Source organism: Peromyscus eremicus, chromosome 11 (assembly GCF_949786415.1).
Source record: "Peromyscus eremicus chromosome 11, PerEre_H2_v1, whole genome shotgun sequence".
Classification (NCBI taxonomy): domain Eukaryota; kingdom Metazoa; phylum Chordata; class Mammalia; order Rodentia; family Cricetidae; genus Peromyscus; species Peromyscus eremicus.
The window spans coordinates 63,073,191-63,092,570 of record NC_081427.1 but is presented as its reverse complement, the minus strand read 5'-3'; the positions used below and the strand labels follow the sequence as shown (position 1 = coordinate 63,092,570).

Genomic DNA, 19,380 nt, shown 5'->3' with positions numbered 1-19,380 from the left:
TCCCATGCTGAGCCAAGGGACCCTGCATAGGCCCCAGGTTTCAAACAGCCAACTCATGCAATGAGCACAGGACCCGGTCCCACTGCCTGGATGCCTCCCAAACAGATCAGGCCAATCAACTGTCTCACCCACTCAGAGGGCCTGATCCAGTTGGTGACCCCTCAGCCATTGGTTCAAATTTCATGTGTTTCCGTTTGTTTGGCTATTTGTCTCTGTGCTTTATCCGACCTTGGTCTCAACAATTCTCTCTCATATAAACCCTCCTCATTCTCGCTAATTGGACTCCCAGAGATCCACCTGGGGCCTAGTCATGGATCTCTGCCTCCAGGTCCATCAGTAGTTGGATGAGGTTTCTAGCACGACAATTAGGGTGTTTGGCCATCCCATCACCAGAGTAGGTCAGTTCGGATTGTCGCTCGACCATTGCCAGCAGTCTGTTGTGGGGGTATCTTTGTGGATTTCTGTGGGCCTCTCTAGCACTTTGTTTCTTCCTATTCTCATGTGGTCTTCATTTACCATGGTCTCCTATTCCTTGTTCTCCCTCTCTGTTTTTGATCCAGCTGGGATCTCCCACTCACCCAAGCTCTCTTTCCCTCGACCCTCGCCCTTCACTACCCCCACTCCTGTCCAGGCTGTTCATGTAGATCTCATTCCATTTCTCTGTCGTTGGGCGATCCCTGTGTCTTTCTTGGGGTCCTGTTTTCCAGGTAGCCTGCCTGGTGATGTGAGTAGCAGTCCAGTCATCCTTGTTCCACATCTAGTATCCTGTTATGAGTGAGTACATACCATGTTTGTCTTTCTGAGTCTGGGATACCTCACTCAGGATGATTGAAAAATTGCTTTTTTTAAACATCTACCAATAAGCTACTGCCTTTATGCCCTTAGAAATAAAGAGGGAAAGGTAGCTAAGTGATTTTTCTAAAAATGATTTATGCATCAAACATTTTTTCCCCAACTGATCTTTGTTTGGAAGTGATTCCTACAGCGACACTGATAAAAATGTATTCCCTTGTTTATCTTTAAGTATTAAAACATTTAAAATAAATGAAAGAGAATCCTCCTAGTTCTTTGTTCTCTGGCTCCCTTCAATTGTTTCTCCGAGACAGTCTCCATTCATTTCTGACTTATCACAAACTCAGTACCCCACAGCCACCACATCTAGCCTGGAGCTCGGTAAGGTGCCTGTGTCTTCCTTTCCCTCCTCCATTCTGGACTCTCCAGAGTACTAGTGATGTGCTGCCTCCTGTCTGCCTCAGCTCCTCCTCCAGCCCTCGTCCATTGTCTGGGAAATTAGCCTAGTACAAATCCAGGGTCCACCTGATTCTTCCTTGCTATTCACGTCACACATTTGTGGTTATATATTGTGTACTCTAATAAAATTTGCCTGAAGATCAGAGGACAGAACAAGCCACTAGATTAAACATAGAGGCCCAGGCAGTGGTGGCACACACTCTTAATCCCAGTACTTAGGAATCACAAACCTTTAATCCTAGCACTTGAGATCGCATGCCTTTGCTTGGAAAGCACACACGCTTTTAATCCCAGGAAGTGATGGTTGGGCAGAGAAAGGTATGTAAGGCGAGAGGAGACAGGAACTGAAGGCTTTTCAGGCTGAGGAGTCCTAGAGGTAAAATGTGGCTTGTTCCTTTTTCTCTCTGATCTTCCAGCATTTACTCCAATATCTGGCTCTGGGTTTTTATTAAAAGAACTGTTAGAAATTCCTGCTAACCCCTTTCCATTCTGTTGTGAATCTCCAAGAACCCATAGAAACTTGACATTCCAGGAATCCCATAACCACCCTACTTAGCTAGGACCTAGATAGGCTGCCTGTATCATTCTTCCCTCCTCCGTCTGGACTCTCTGGAGTACTGTTAGACCTACTGCTGCTGCCTGTCCACCTCAACTCTTCTTCCTAACCCTGCTCCAATGCCTTCAGACTCCTTGCTGCCACCCTTGGTAGAACCAGAGTATACCTGGTTCTATCTTTGCATTCACGGAATCAGATTCCATGTACTGTTTAAGACAATTTCAAAAACAGTCTCATTTTCCTGCCCGCTAACCCATTGCATCCATCTGAGACTACTTCTATAACTGAACCCAGAGCTTCTAGGACTAGTCAGAGTCTGAACCCAAAGCCCAGAGGGATTCATAAGACTGAAAACCAAGCAATGTTCTTCTGGTCCACAAACTGAAGATTTGGGTAACAATAATCACAGAATCGAGAACCCACACAACAAAGATGAGACCAGATATCTACAACAAGAAACAATTAAAGGCCATAACACTAGTGCCTAGAACCCAACATACAAATACAAACATGAACAAAGACAGTATGCCTGATCCAGCAACTCTACTTATTATGCTCTGAGAAAAGGAAGTAAGAAAAACAGTACAAAATATGAACTTAAAATTTAATAAAGAAATACAATTGCATCCTCCCAAATGAAGTAAAACTCAGAAAGTCAAACAAAATCTCAGAGGTAAGCTTCACAAGGAGATTAAAATACATAGAAAAGAGAATTTCACATCTTGAAGACAGGATAGAAGAAATAGATAGCTTAGTCAAAAGAAATGGTAACTCTAAATACACCCAGGCACAGAACATCCAGGAAATCTGGGACACTATGAAAGGAAAAAACCTATGAATAATAGGTATAGAAGAAGAAACCCAGGTCAAAGGCACAGAAGATATTTTTAAATAAGATCATAGTAGAAAATTTCTTGAAGAAATTTAAAGAAGGAGATTCCTGGCAAGAAGCATACATACCACAAAACAGGCAAAACCATGAAAGAGACTGCCCATGAGACATAATAATCAATACATTAAAGGTGCAGGGCAAAGAAAGGATATTAAAAGCTGAAAGAGCAAAAGACCAAGTCTCATACAAAGGCAGGAACATTAGAATAACACCTGACTTTCCAAGGAGACTGAATGTCAGAAGGGCCTGGCAGAAAGTTTTATAAATTCTGAGAGACCATAGATGCCAGCCAAGACTGCTACACCCAAAGAAACTAGAAATCACACACCATAAAAAAAGACAAACATGTCATATTTAAAAAAATTAAGCAATTTCTACCAATCCAGCTCTAAAGAAGGAACTAGAAGGAAATTTTCCATCTAAAGAAGTTAACCACTCCCAAGAGGACACAAGGAATAAATAATCCAAAACACTATGAAACAAAAGAGGCAGAAAAAAACCCATTCAACAACAACAAAATAGAAGGAATCAATATTACCTAACTATTCACTGATAACTCTCAATAATGATGGTCTAAATTCCCGTAACCAAAACAAAAAAAAAAAAATCCACATACTAACAGCTTGGATTAGAAAACAGAATTCATCTTTCTGCTTCATCCAAGAAAGACACCTTACCATCAAGGATACACATTAACTTAAGGGAAAAGGAATGAAAAGAGTATTCCAGGTAAATGAATCCAAGAAGCAAGCTAATATAGCTATTTTATTATCTGGCAATATAGACTTTGAACTAAACATAATCAGAGGAGATAGGAAAGGATAGTATATATTAATTAAAGGAAACATTTACCAAGAAGATATTATAATTCTAAACATTTATGCACCAAACGTAAGGGCACTGATGTTCATAAAAGAAACACTACTACAGTTAAAATCCACATATTTACCCTCATGTAGTGATGATCTTGACTTCAGTACTCCTTGCTCACCAATAGACAGGACATTCTGACAAAAACTAAAATAAATGTTAGAGTTAAATAACATTATAAATTAAATGAAACTAACAGCCGTCTACAGAGCATTCCACTCAAATGCTAAAGAGTACACTTTCTTCTATTTGGCAGTTCATAAAACTTTTTCCAAAATGACCATATTTTAGGACACAAAGCAAGGCTCCATATATATAAGAAAACTGACATAACTCCTATCTGGTAACCAGGGATTAGAGTTTGAATGAACAACAGCAGAACATTTACAAACTCACGTAAGCTAAAAAACTGAGTGAAAAGTGGGTCAAAACAGAAATTGAGAAGGAAATTATATGCTTTTTGGAACTGAATAAAAATGAAAACACAATACACAGAAACCCATTGGACACAATGAAGAGCTTTAAGGGGAAAGATCAAAGCACAAAGAGCTTACATCCAAAGCTCTAGAACATGCCTGAAAGATCTAGAACAAGCAGAAATAATATCCAAAGGATTAAATGGAATAAACAATAAAACTCAAGGCTGAAAGCAATGAAATAGAGACAAACAAATAAATAGCAACATGAATCAATGATATGAAGAGTTGGTTCAGAGAGAAAATAAACAAGTTTGGCAAACCCTAACCAAATCAGGAAGAAATAGAGGTAGAAGATTTAAATTAATAAAATTAGATATAAATTGGTAGACACTGCAAAAAAAAGACTGGGGAAATTAAAGACATATGACATAATTTAAAATCTGTATTATACCAAATTGGAACAACCTAAAAGAAAATAATAAAGTTCATATGTATATGTGTGTGTGTGTATATATATATATATATATATATGTATGTATGTATGTATATGTGTGTGTGTGTGTGTGTGTGTGTGTTGCTAGGAATCAAACTATTAACCATGTGCTGAATAAGTATTCTACTACTGAATAATACCCCATTTTCTGTATTTTACTTTTTAATTCTTTTGGAGGATTCTGTTCACACATCTCCTCCTCTTTGTTAATATAAAATTTGCAATTTTCCACAAGCACAGATGCTCTCTTTTTAAGGCAGCATACCTAGAAATAAAGTTTCTTGATTTTTATTAACCACGAAATATGGCAAGCTTACACAGTCACCATGAGCAGCATATTTCACAAAAACTTGATATTCTGATGGCTTTCTCTGCTCCTGACATGTGTTTGTTTCTACTTATTTAATTTGTATTTTGTTTAGAAGAAGTACAAGATTAGTTATGATCATTCCTTTAACTCAATTGCTTTTATGTATTTTAACATCATTTACTTCATTAATTTGTGTTGCTTTTCTCTTCTTGGGTTGTATACATGCAAATCATTATGTGTATACCTGAGCAAGTGTGTTTGTGTCTGTGTTTTGAAAAAAAACATGTTTCTTTAACAATAATAGTTCTCAGCTAAAATCGTTGTTCACACATCACTTGGGCAGAGAGTCTTAAAAGCCCTTTCAGGAAGTTCAAAAGTTACATTATTTCTACAATATTTATAAATTCCTCCCAGACTTTCACTGTGCTAACATTCCACTAATACTACAGTCAGTGTCCATGTCTTAGAAGACATCAAGAGAGTGGCACCAAACTACATCACTGTCATTGAGTCATCTCTGTCATGCACATTTAGGAGCAGAACAAGAACACACTGTTCATTTTTAAATTCCCCTAATGAAGCTATCATGACAACTGACTTAATTAACTGTCAGTCCCTGTTAGGTCTTCCACATTCTGTGTGAGGCAGCGGGAACTGTAAAAAACATGCGCTGCTCAGTGCTGAAGTTTGATATCCCCAGCTAAAGCACGGTGTGATTCTGTGGTTTTCTGTGGGAACTCTCCTCCTGCATGACTGCAGCAACAGGTCTATGTCAGAGAACACTTGTCAGATAAACTATCGCTGTCATTCCTCACTGTTTACCAGAGTTACCCCACACCAGGGAAAATGGCTGACAGGATTTACTGATATAAAATTACTGTTGGAGAACTTTATAAGTAAATGTGGTTTTGATAGCTTGTAATCAACAAAAAAGTTCCATCTTGATGAAATTGGTGTTGATATTAATTAATATGACTTTTTTGAAATTAAATAATATCAACTGTCATCACTTGGAGAATCGGCATAGCTTAATGAGCCAGTATGTTAGAAACAATCAATGCCCAATTTTATAAAATGGTACATGAGGAAATTAACTCTCTAAAGCTAAGACAATCTGCAGATTTTAGCATAACAGATAAGAAAAATTCATTGGGAGAATTTGGATTTCACACAGCAAGTAAAACTTAAGAAGCTGCTTTCACTGAAATTTAAAATAGGTATCCCAAGTTCTGATGGGGTATCAAAAATATTTAGAATTATTCAATAGCTTCTTAAACTACGTCTTTCTTATTCAACCCTATAAAGCTCTATTTTCTTCATATATCTCGGATGAAACAGTGTACTCCTATGGATTTAATGTGGAAGTAAGAGAAGAAGCCTTTCCAGGTGATATTTGAAAGAAATTTAGAAAAATATGAACCAAGGTCTCAGTAAATTTTTGTTTATACTTGAATAATGTATTTTTTTACAAAAATTTGGTACTTCTGGTAGCTTGTGACTATTTTTTATTTTTAATTTAATAAATTTTCATCTGTAATATAATCCATTTGTTATTATTATTATCTCTCTATATGTGTGTGATGTGTGTGGGCCTGCATGTGCTATGGTCACATGTGGCGGTGAGAGGATAATTTTGTGTCACGAGTTTTGTACATCCATGATCACATGAGTTCTGGAGGTTAGAGGTTACTCAGGTCATCAGGCTCGCTCAGTGAGTGCTTTAACTCCCAAGTCACTTCTCAGGTCTAAATTAGTCAATATTTCTGAAAGAGTTTATTTTATATGTCTAACAAAATAACTGCTCATACATATTTAAAACCGTGCATACATATGTTTCATAGTACTTGTGCTTTTGTTTGATTTTTAATATGGGTATGCTAAGACTAAAAGTTTGAGAAATGATTTCCCACAAGGCCACTCGAGTTCTTCTTTTTTGTTTTTGTATGTCTTTATTTAGTAAGAGATTCTTCCTCTGCACGCCAGTCTCTTTGTAACTTATTCCATAGCCTGAGATGGCTTCTCATTCGTTGCAAACTTTGACTCAAGAACTAGGTCAAAGACATGACCCATACTGCTGTGCTAGTCAAGTTTTGAGATTTCAGATATCCTTGCCCATACTAAGCCCTTGCTATGAACTTCACTTGTGATGTATTAGTATCATAAAAATCTTAAGTTGTTTGAGTACTTTAGAAGTATATAACTCACTGTGTGAAGTCCTGGTGTGTTTTCTGTATCAAACGGTAAGAACTCTCTTTCAATCACCCCTCTCTCTTCTCTCTATCCTTTGCCACTCAATTGTTTCCCCCTTTTCCCTCTATATTCCTATCCCTATATCCCTCTGTCTCCCACGCTTTTTCTTACAACTTGCCAGTATCCCATTTTCTGAATATTTCTATCTTGAAAATCCTTACTTAGCTTCTGATAGACATTTTAAATGATGGGAAATTGTGCTTTGTTGCACACAGTGATGAAAGGACCAGTTTTGAACTTTTTATCAATTTACCTTTGTGTGATTATAATCACGGGCTACATTCCTAAACTACAATTGATGTAACCGTACAACTATGTTATTTAAGTTCACCAGAAATATGTAAATGTACCTATATTCAAATGTCCTTGTGAATAGCATAAAATCAAAGTTTCTGTTCTTGCCCCTGATGAATGAATTGGGATAACTTCATTTATCGGGGTAACATTCATGTATATTTCATTTAATGTCAGACAAACAAATATACTTTGCTCTATTTGAAATGGGTTATGTTTTAGCCATCAATTTATAAGATCATGTAATTCCTTGAATTAATCAAGCTTGGTTGTGATGTGAATTGTAAATTACTAGTCTTTACTTGTCATTGGCACGTTGACTTTTCTCTTGAAGAAATTTCTGTTCCATATAAGACTTCCTGTCTCACGTGTAAAAACATTTTTATCTTTGATACTGTATTTGAAGACTTATTTATTTTGTAAGTATGAGTGTTCTGTTTGTCTGTATAAATGTGCATTGTTTGCATGTCTTATTCTTATGGAGGCCAGAGAGGGCAGCAAATCCCCTGAAACTAGTTACCAAAGTCCATGGTCTGCCATGTTGGGGCTGAGAACCAAAACTGGGTCCTATGAAAGAGCAGTAAGAGTTCGTAAACACTGAACCATCTTTCTAGGCTCCAGCTGAGAAGATTTTAAGTTCACTGATTTCCTCTTACTAGTCCTTAGTTTTTTGCTTCCTTCCTTCCTTCCTTCCTTCCTTCCTTCCTTCCTTCCTTTCCTTCTTTCTTTTCTTTCTTTCTTTCTTTCTTTCTTTCTTTCTTTCTTTCTTTCTTTCTTTCTTTCTTTCCTTTCATTTAACTGCTCAATTCATCTGGAATTTTTTGGAGATGTGAAGGCCAAAGGTCAATTGAATGTCTTTCATGATTGCTCTCCACATTTTTTTTTTTTTTAATTTTAGGAGACAAGTTCTCTCACTGACCCTGGAGCTCAACAATTTAGCTAGAGTGGCTGTTCACCCTAGATATCCCCTGTTTCTGTTTCCTCAGCCTTAGCATTATGGGCACATACCAATTGCTCCTGACTGTGCCTAGGCACTAGGGATCAAACCCAGTCCTCATGAGCATTTCACCAACTGAGCCATGTCCCCAAACTCTGTCACTCTATTTTAACTATTGACATTTTTAAAATTGCTAGTAGCTAGTATAGATTAATAATTTGATAATCTCCAATGAGCACATTTACTAAAATTGAAATAGATACATTATTCTTTTTAGTTGTCACCATGAATTTCTATATCCTCTCCCAATATAGGCAATTGCTCTGTTTTATTCTTGAAAGGTTTTCATCTCCTTGCACAGTATTTTATTTACCTGCTACGTCTCATTGTTTCTCTCCTCCTTTGGAAAATATATTTAAGTAATTTTATGTTCATTCATAATAAGTACTGTTGGTTTTTAATTTATGTAAGTTTTTCCTATGATATGTAAAGCCCTCCCTCATAATTTCAGTAATCTGAGTTAAGTCAAGAGGATGGCTCACAACAAAAGTTAGTCTTTTCCTACTCAACCCTACACTCTCCTCTCCTGAAAGACACTGATCTTACAAACTCTGTATCTCTGCTTTACCTTTTTAGTCCCTAAGTAAGGATATGGGGTGTAGAGGGTCAAACACACCTTGCTAGTAGTGAAAGGCTCCCATTTCAATGGAGTCCTACATTTTCTGACTGATCCTCACGATTGTTGGCTGAAATTGAGTGGAGGTCATGCAAACAAATTAAGAAGGAAAAATGACATGTCTAGAAGTTTTATGCTCAATGTTGCTCAGCCCTTGGAGTTCCACTTCCTATGCTTCAGGCATTAAAAAGTACTAAAATCGTAAAATGTCCAATTGCACTAAAGGTTTCCCATAGTTACAATGAGGACTTTATTATTGCTGGTGTGTGTGTGTGTGTGTGTGTGTGTGTGTGTGTGTGTGTGTGTATGTGTGTGTGTGTGTGTGTGTGTGTGTGTGTTTCAGAATGTGATTAATCTCAGTCATTTTCCTACAATTTCTGGGAACAGAACATTAGAAATAAGTCATAAAGAAAGAGAATACCATTCCAACTTCATTATAGCGGAAGTTTCTGAACAAGGCAAACTCTACCCATGATCAAGAATGTGTGCTCCAGAAAAGAAAACGTTAACTGAAACAGAAGTTCTTTGACTTTTCATTCTAACTCAAGTGGTGGCTGTGACTTCTTCCCTTTGTCTAGATATGACCTGGCAAACCTCTGACCTCACAATTGTATTCAGGTGGATAGTCTGAAAAGCCTTTTTGTACAGGAAATGAATGAAGAAGGGGATTGCTGCTTCAAAGAGAAAAGGACCACTAATCTAGGCTATAGTATTTTTTTTTCATTTTTCTTTATTAAGAAATTTTCTACTTACTCCACATACTATCCACAATACCCCCTCCTCCCTCCTCTCACCCCCCAGCTCTCTCTCCCAAGCCACCCTGCAACCCCACGTCCCCTAAATCGAGGTCTCCCATGGGGAATCAGCAGAGCCCAGGACACTGAGCCTAAGCAAGTCCAAGCCCCTTCCCACTGCACCAAGACTGCAAGGTGTCACACCACAGGCACCGGATTCCAGAGCCTGCCCATAGACCAGGGACAGATCCCGATCCCCCTGCCTGGGTGCCCCCCAAACAGTTCGAGCCAAACAACCGTCTTCCATATCCAGAGGGCCTAGTCCAGTCCCATGGGGGCTCCACAGCCACCAGTCCACAGTTCATGGGCTTCCACTAATGTGGCCCGTCATCTCTGCTTGTCCTCCCATCATGATCTCGACGTCCCTTGCCTGCAGTATCTCTCCTCTCTCTCATCAATAGGCTATAGTATTTTTAAAGTATAGTAGAGGTCTTTGTTTAAACAAAGATTTTACTGCGTGGAGAGGATTAAAACATTTGCATAATTGTTTTACCCAATGGAGGAGACAAACTATTTTAATTTCTTGTCCTAAACACAAGTTTTAGAATATTTGATGGAAAAGGCTTGCGTTTGATATTTCAATGGTGGATGCTGGATAAAAGCCCATTAGCACATTCTAATTGCTGTCTTTTCAAAAATTTGTTTGATTTTCCCCTCCATATTGAAGCTCATGGTTATATTTACACAAACATGCATACACATATATTCACACATGCATACATACACAGAGATGCAAATATACACATACAAACATAGATATATACACACTACCCACACACACACACATTCACATACACATACATACATGCACATACACATTCACATATACTTATTTACACATACACAGTTATACACATGCATACACATATACATAAACAGATGCACACATACATACACAAATGTACACTATACACTTAAAAGTTGTAGCCCTAAGTACCTTAATAATACATGCCTCTAGACATTGTTTATAAAATTAGTTTGGGATAGTTATTGTGATTATCAATTCATAAAAATATTCTCCTTGATATCCCCTAATATTAAATTTTAAGGACAAAATACTGGTGGAATTCTTCTGATTTAACCCACCCTACCTCCAAATTAAAAAAAAAAAAACATGTAAATCAAACCAAATATCAAATATTTTAATAATTTTCTATGTGGATAAACTTTTTTGTGGGTATATCATATAATGTTTATGTCTCAAAATTCTCTTAAAATACTTTAAATAGTTTAGAAAATTAAACTTCAAAGCTTAGACAAACTGAACAGCATTACAAAAATAGGAAGTCAAACAGTAGCTATGAATACTTCAGGCCTTTCTGTTGCTGCCTGGCCTCAGCATGGGGTCTGCTCATGCATAGCTGCATGGATGCTCCTATTCACATTTATTAAGGTGCAGGATGTGCTCAAAATACTTCAGAAAGTACTTTGGTCTTTTATGGTCACACAGTGTACCTACTATTCTGTGTAGAAATATCATCTTTGTTACAAGTTATATAAATGAAAATATATTTTTGAATATAAGTACTTACAGAATAATTTAGAAATTTCCAATGTGATTTTCAATAGACAGTTTATGTAGTGCCCAAGTTAGTCCACAAAGCAAGGTAAATCTAAATTCAGCTTTATCAGGTTGCCTGGCAGGAATCAAACCTAAAAAGTTGTAATGGGATGAACTAAGCCCCCTTGCAGCAGGTGTTTATGATGGCAATGCCTCTAAAATCATGGCTGAGTCTCCCTCCAAGGACAGCTGGATTTTTTTTTCACAGCAATTTAGATTCCTAGTTTTAAATTGGACTACCATCATGATTGTAAAATTCTCAATTGCTTGTGTTAAACTACTGTTTTCCAAGCATAATTCTAGCTATATGAGTATCAGTATTCTGAAGCCTAATGAAATCCTAGAACCTGTACTGCAAACATAACTTTTGAAAGTTTTGTGTTCCTAGTATTTAGTGAAAACTTTTCTGATATGTATTTGCAGATGTTTACTCAATAGGGACCATTCAAGTGAGGTGATGTTTCACTAACTGAGTTTCTGCATTCTTATAATATATACATAGATGTAATTAAATACTGAAGAAAATATGAACCTGTTTAAAGCAATTTCTAATAATTTGGAGAAAAATGAATTCAGATTTTTATTGTATAATTCTGTTACACTTTTCCCATTTAAGCTTCAGAAAATTACCGTATAGCTCATCAGCCAAATTTCTAGCTGAGATAATTTGGCTGTCTACAAGAGGCGTAAACAAGATAATTGAAATGAGATAAAACATAATTGAAAAAGGAATTCTCAGCAGTGTGAAATGTGGTTTAAAAAAAGGCTGGCTTCCAAAATGGGAAGAAACATAATTCAAAGTGCCCACTGTTTATGTTCCATGTATGGGGAAGGTTCAGGCTCTGAAGACACCCCGGAGTAAAAGAAGAAGAGGAAAAAAGTTCATAGGCAAATTGGTTGCATAGCAACAGCAGATTTACTAACATAATGATAATGTCTATCAGAGGTTACCTAGCATAATGTACACAGTAAAAGCACCACATCCAACCATCATAGGACTGAAACAAATGTACATAAATACTAAGTGTAGTAAGTAAAATTTACATTGAGAAGTGTGCTCATTTTCTGAGCCCAGGAACAAGAATAGAGCTGAGAACACATTTACATATACAGTCACTGTTATAGCTGACCACAAAATGAGACAAACAAAGTTGAATGTATGGGTCAACCCACACAGCGTTGTTGAAGAAACATGGTACGATTGAAAGTTTTATAACAGAAATACTGTTTAGGAGGCCAATCTACAGGACCAGCAGCATTAAATTTGACTGAAAGATGGGACAGCTCTGCTCAGCACAGTGAGGTAGGGACTAACCTATCTCGGTATTTATGTATATCAAAATCTCTGGCTTTCTTGATACAGTAGTAAGGCTGAGCCTTGCAGAAGTTGGCCCTAATCTCATGATGTACAGAGAGTAGGGAGACATTGAGACATTACGGAACATGGGATATAGTGCCTCTGGCATCTTCTTTCACAACATCTATTATTTAAATGCTAATCTCAAGGCTCATCAGACCATGAAAAAGCCTATTCACAAGCATCTGAGGCTTTGATGATGACTTTTTCTGGAAAAAAATGTTGCTGAATTAGTAAGTAATATAAATGTAAAAGACATTTAAATCACTCAATTTGTACTGGTAGACAGAATAATGCTTGACATAAAATTAGCTAAGACAGTCACTTCCTGCTAAGTATACATGTATGAATATAATGTAAGCACTGAGAGCAAGTGAAATAAAGCTTGGTGTTTATTCTATATGAATAAAGCATGTTTCCATCACAAATTTAATTTTTATTATACAATAAGAGTCAAAACATGCTTTATATCTGAATGACAGAATAGTATTTTTAAAATTTAGCTGTCTATGATTTCTGCTGCAAACATCGATTTACAGTGGAGAGGCCGTATCATTTAGAAAGTTGCAATGTGATTAAATAAGAGAAAAGCAACTGTTTGTTGAACCCCTAAAGCTCCCCCATCCCATGACATTTTACACACCACAGCAGAGATGAAAGGAGAAAGAGCTAGACATGAAAGATGCTTGTGACTGATTCTGGCATCATTTCTGTCGTTAGCTTTTCTCCTTCTAACACTCATTATTGCAGTGGGCTCTCTATGTTTCATTTTGAACGGAAACCGGAGTCCTCCATGAGAGAGACACACTAACAATCTCATTGATATCAGAGTTTCACAGTGATAACACAGGATTAATTTAATGAGAAGAATGTTTTCATCATGGAGTTCATGGAGGCAAACCTACATAGCATAGCTAACAAAGATTTTCTTGTCTTATATTTTAAGGGGACATTGAACATGAAATAGATTTTTTTATATATCACATCATTAGAAGATACTTTTTGAATTTAAACTTAAATCCCTGTTTGCTATATTTGCATGAAAAATACTTAATATTGATTAGCACTTCATATCAATCAAACAGACAGATAAGTAAAATATTCTATTTCTAACATCAATATTGTCCGTATTGCAACCCCAATAGTAATGAAAGAGACTTTCATTGACTATCTTTGTCTCCTCAGATAAATTTGCAAAGAAAAATGAGAGTTACTGGTGTTATTACCCAAGGAGCCAAAAGGATTGGCAGCCCAGAGTACATAAAATCCTACAAAATCGCCTACAGTAACGATGGGAAGACCTGGACCATGTACAAAGTGAAAGGCACCAATGAAGACATGGTAAGACTAATTCCTCCTCCTCTGGAGTTTAACTCAAATTCCATGATGGCCACATGTGACCATATAACTGACACCCAAGCCTTCTGCTAGGGGCTTATGTTAAACTACACTTCTGTAGCATTTTGGATTTAATTGGGTAGAGGGCTTCCCTAACTTAGGATTTTCAAACTGCTGCCATTTAAGAGTTTCTCACATTTTAATTGGTGCTCTGACAATTACTTGTCCAAAAGTTAGCGGGGAGTTGTGCATAACAAGCAGGCTGCTTGAAGGACCACCGGCTTTCCAATCATTCTCCTTGCTTTCACAGATCGCCTTCTCCTCAATCAAATAATTTACTATTTTAAAAACAAGAACATTGAATGGCAGAATGGATGTACATCTGTACATATTTTGCATTGGAAATGTGTTTGTTACCGAGCAGAAGAGAATGTTGTAGATGAAATGAGGACAGCATCTAATATCGCCTTTTCCTTTGGTGCTCAGATTTTGAAACTAATTCATTTTGTAATAACATTTGAAAGTCTGGTTAAGAAGCACAGAAGGAACGGTGCTTATCAGAAAAGTCTATTTATCTGCAAGTGAACAGACTCAGATTAACTTGAAGGGTTTGGGGTGCTAACTTTTAAGAGAGAGATGATAAACAAACAGGAAAGATGGATAGATGATATAGATGATTGACAGATGATCTATAATTATATATGATCTATAATTATATGTATGCATACATATATATAAAGAGAGATACACAGAGACAGAGACAGTGACAGGGAGAATGGCTTCCTCTGGCTCTGCGGTCCTGGTCTTTAAAGTGGTAGAGGAGAGGGCTGGAGAGATAGCTCAGCAGATAAGACCACTTATTGCTCTTGCAGAGAACCCTAGTTAGGTTCCCAGCATCTACACTGTGGTTTACACCAATCGAGTTAACTACAGTTTCAAGGAATCTGATGTCTTTGTCTAACCTTGGTGGGTACAAGGCACACCCATTGTGCACGTACATACATGCAAGCAAAACACTCATACACGTAAAATTAAATAAACCCCTACAGAAATTTAAAAACTAGTCAGGGAAGTATGATTATATCACAGTACACAGTGTACTACAGTTTTAATTTAGATTTTATATGAGGCTTTTTGTTGACTGTTGATGGCAAGGTGCATTCTAAATCCTTAATAATACTTTATTATAATCTTAGAATTGTGTTGAGTGTGAGTATTTTCACATATATGAAAAAAACCAAAGAATCAATTGCAAATGTATATGTACATACACACATTCTGGCACACATACACATATACACAACATATATATTTATACACATATATGTAGACACATATGGGTAATAGTCTGACTCTGTAGCCTAGACTGACTTTGAACTCATGGTGATCTTTCTGTCTCGGTCACCTTAATACTGTTATTACAGGCACGAGCCACCATGGCCATCTTTTAAAATGCTGTATGTCTTTACACAGGTGTTCCGTGGAAATGTTGATAACAACACCCCCTATGCTAACTCTTTCACACCCCCAATCAAAGCTCAATATGTCAGACTCTATCCCCAAATTTGTCGAAGGCACTGTACATTAAGAATGGAGCTTCTTGGCTGTGAGCTTTCAGGTAAGACTTCTGTTTTCTATTACGAAACTGCCTTTAATGAGAACAGAAAGCATCTCTGCACATGATTAGTTACTAACCTCTAGGTTCTCAGCACTCACGGAAGTTTATTTCTTCTACAAAATATGTAGGGCATGGTTCAATGAGAAAACGCATGCTGTTTATGTGTCAAATAAAGTTGTAAAGCACCCTGAAGAAATAGTACAGAGTCAAGTCCATATCCATGTAATCAAATAGAATACAGGGAATTCTCATGGGAAGCTGTTGTCAAAAGATGTACCCCATTGATTTTGGTTGTAAACGTGATTTATATTTGGTAATGAAAGATCAATTTAAAAATACAATCTGCTTGACCTCATAAATTGTGCAAATTCAGACTATAAGGTCCAGAGAAAGTAAGTTTTATCTTTAAACTTGGTGCTTTCTTTTTATATTTTATGAAACATGTAAATTTATCATCCCTCCCCAGGGAACAATACTTCAACACAAAGAGTACTACTATAAATTCATTCTTTGAGCATTCACAGCTGGCAACCTGCTTATTATATAAGTCATGGTTATCTAGCTCAAGGGTAATCCATCAAAGAACATACAGTTAAATAATTCTCCTGCAGGATCATCACAACAAGCTACAAACACAAAAACTTTATGTCTGGATCCCATTTTACTTTTGTAACTATATTCTGAACTAAATAGAAAATCCCTTCTGCTTATTCCACTCAATTATGTTTTAGAGGACAGTTACTGTTTTTCATGCATACAAACTTACCTGTCTTTGCCATGGCGACAAAAGATTTTCTTTTGTTCAAACACTGTGAATAAACTGGAAAGTTCACTTGTGTCATGTTTTAGCATAATCCCCCAAGCACGGAAAACCTCTTACCAAATTTGAAAGAACACTGCTGTTATGAAAAATTAAGTTAGTTCTCTGAAAATTTCATACATATATTTAATTCATGCTTATTACTCTCTCTCCCACCCTCCTGTAACTCCTCTGTGTCCATGAACCCACATTTCTCCCTACCTGCCCCTTACTAGAAAGAATCCTTTCCTAGAGGAGAAAACTGAGGAAATAATTGTAAGCAAATAGAAGATGGTATTTAAAAACATCATTTTTTATGAGCCTATTGCATTGAAAGAGATTACAGTAAATTTGCCGTATGAGTGAACTTACTTTAAGGACCACATGGGCACAATCTACACCAGTGTTGTTTATGGAGAAATGTTTCCATTGCCATTAAATATCTTCACGGAGATTTTATTTTAATTATTTGGACCATACTATTGACTGTTAGTAAATGTGAGCAGAATTATTGCTACAGAGGTTTGTGTTGCATGTCACTTTATCACCAGAGGCCAGTGTCATCCCTAAGCCATTTGTCATAAAGCAATCACGAGGAAGCCACAGTATGATGAGGTTTGCAGTAAGCCCTGTGGTTGTTTTTTGTTGTTGTTGTTGTTGTTGTTGTTGTTGTTGCTTAACATCACCTTTTCCAATTCCTCAAACCTTTGATTCATGAGGATCAGCTTCTCATACATGACACAGTTCCACCCTTAAGGTGTAAATATATTTTGTTTGCAAGCTTGACAAGAGGTTACACCAGACACTTTACAGACCTTATTTTCTAAAAAGGAAGTAGTGTTCTAACTCCCAACCCCACAAATTGATTTTAAACCTGGGTGCAGAGCACAGTATCTCTTGCTGGCTGGTTTTATTTTATATTATTTTTGGTTTTTCTTATTTTTATTCTTTATTAAGAAAATTTGTATTCATTTTACATACCAACCACAGATACCACTCTCATCCCTCCTCCCACTCCCCCCAAACCATCCCCTCAACCCACCTCCATCCCCTCCTCCAAAAATGTGAGACCTCCCATGGGGAGTCAGCAAAGCCTGGTACATTCAGTTGAGGCAGGTCCAAGTCCTTCCCCCTGCATCAAGGCTGTGCAAGGTGTCCCGCCATAGGTATTGGGCTCCAAAAAGCCAGCTCATGCACCAGGGATAGATCCTGATTCCATTGCCAGCAGACCCTCAAACAGACCAAACTACACAACTCTCTCAATTATGCAGGGGGCCTATTCCAGTCTGAGCAGGCCACAGCTACTGGTCTAAAGTTTATGAGTTCCCACTAGCTGGGTTCAGTTGTCTCTGTAGATGTCCCCATCATGACCTTGATGCCCCTTGCTCTAGAATTCCTCTTCCCTATCTTAGACTGGACTCCTGGAGCTCAGCCTGGTGCTTGGCTGTGGATCTCTGCATCTGCTTCCATCAGTTACTGGATAAAGGCTCTGATAGCGTACTCACCAATCTGATTACCGGTGTAGGCCAGCTCAGGGGGCCCTAAGAAAGATGCATGGATCGCCCGAGGAAGGAGAAATAGATGAGATCTCCTGAGTAAACTAGGGGCAAGATGGGCAATAGAGGGTAGGGGATAGGGGATGAGAACATAAGGGAACGGGATGGTCGAGCTGAAACAGGGACAGAGTGTGAGAGCAATGAAAGAGATACCTTGATAGAGGAAGACATCAGGAATAGGGAGAAACCTGGTGCTAAGGAAGTTCCCAGGAATCCATAAGGATGACCTCAGCTTGACTACTAGCTGACTTGTTTTAAAGACAGGAGTGTTTTAACATAGAAATTTTTAAATCAATGCTTATGTTAATTTTTTTTTTTTTTTAGATTCTATTCATACTGGTAGAAGAGGTAATCTGTATTCACAAAATCACATGAATGAGACAGGAAATTCGTGAGACATAAAGTCCATTGCTAAACAATTTAGCTGTGATTCTTGGAAATAAACATTGATATTGTATTTTATAATATTTAATTCAGTTGTGTGCAATACTGTAAAGCCCAAGTCTCCCTTATTGTTTCAACAGTCATAGATCTTTAACATTGCCTAGAAGCAGCTAATCTCTTCCCCGACACTTGAAAAGAACATCTTTTAAACTGTATGAAAGATGACTTAGGACGTTAGGAAGAAAATAGATCATGATCATAATTAGAAGACTAAAACTCATTCACCCATTCTTCTAATTACTAATCATTTAGCATTTTTCCTTAGCTATGTACTGGACATCAGAATGGATATGAAATGAATTTTGTGATTAAAGAGAAATTATCAAAGACATTTCTTATCTATCCAGTTTTTTCAGATATTTTCTAAGAAAAGAAATAAAAAGTCACTCTGCTTTTCTATTTCATGTATTCTGCAAACTAAACAAAATTTTAGAAAGATTGGTCTCCAGCAGAAGCCAAGGGCAGCTCCAAATAGAAGAATTCAGAACTTTGTCATGAAGACACTGCATACTACTTTGTAATTGTCTGAAGACAAATATTATACCATATGGCTATTAGAACTTTCTAGAACTTGGGATCTCTGTTAGGACAATGTATTTTTCCCTCAGAATTCACATTTTGGCTTTAGAGCTTCTTTACCATTGGGTTTAGGATGTAAGTCTCATCAATAAGATTCTGGCTAAGAAAACAATTTCCATGCCATTGTTTCCATGCTGTGGAAGTAAAGACAGAGCTACAGACTACACAGAGGAGCTACAGGAGGGAAGATATGGTTCAGATTAACTAGTTCAGACATCCATTAGATAAAGTCAATTACTATCAATGGAGAGTACTATGCTTTCTGTTTAAGAACCAACACATAAAATAGTCCATATTGAGCAACAGTGTCCAGTTATAGGATGCTATTTGGTAGTCACTGATATATTGATACTTGGAGACTTAACCCTGCTTTCTATTGGAATGAG

The 19,380-nt window shown here is 37.2% G+C and overlaps 1 protein-coding gene across 2 annotated transcripts in view; it reads left to right on the top strand.

Annotated features, from left to right (window-relative positions):
* Window positions 1–19,380, top strand: part of Edil3 (EGF like repeats and discoidin domains 3) — a 475,251-nt gene that overhangs the window by 352,183 nt on the left and 103,688 nt on the right. For both annotated transcript variants that reach the window (XM_059276638.1, XM_059276637.1), the window contains 2 exons: window positions 13,846–14,001; window positions 15,472–15,616. In XM_059276638.1, coding sequence (XP_059132621.1) covers window positions 13,846–14,001; window positions 15,472–15,616 — 301 coding nt within the window. The remainder of the gene's footprint in view (window positions 1–13,845; window positions 14,002–15,471; window positions 15,617–19,380) is intronic.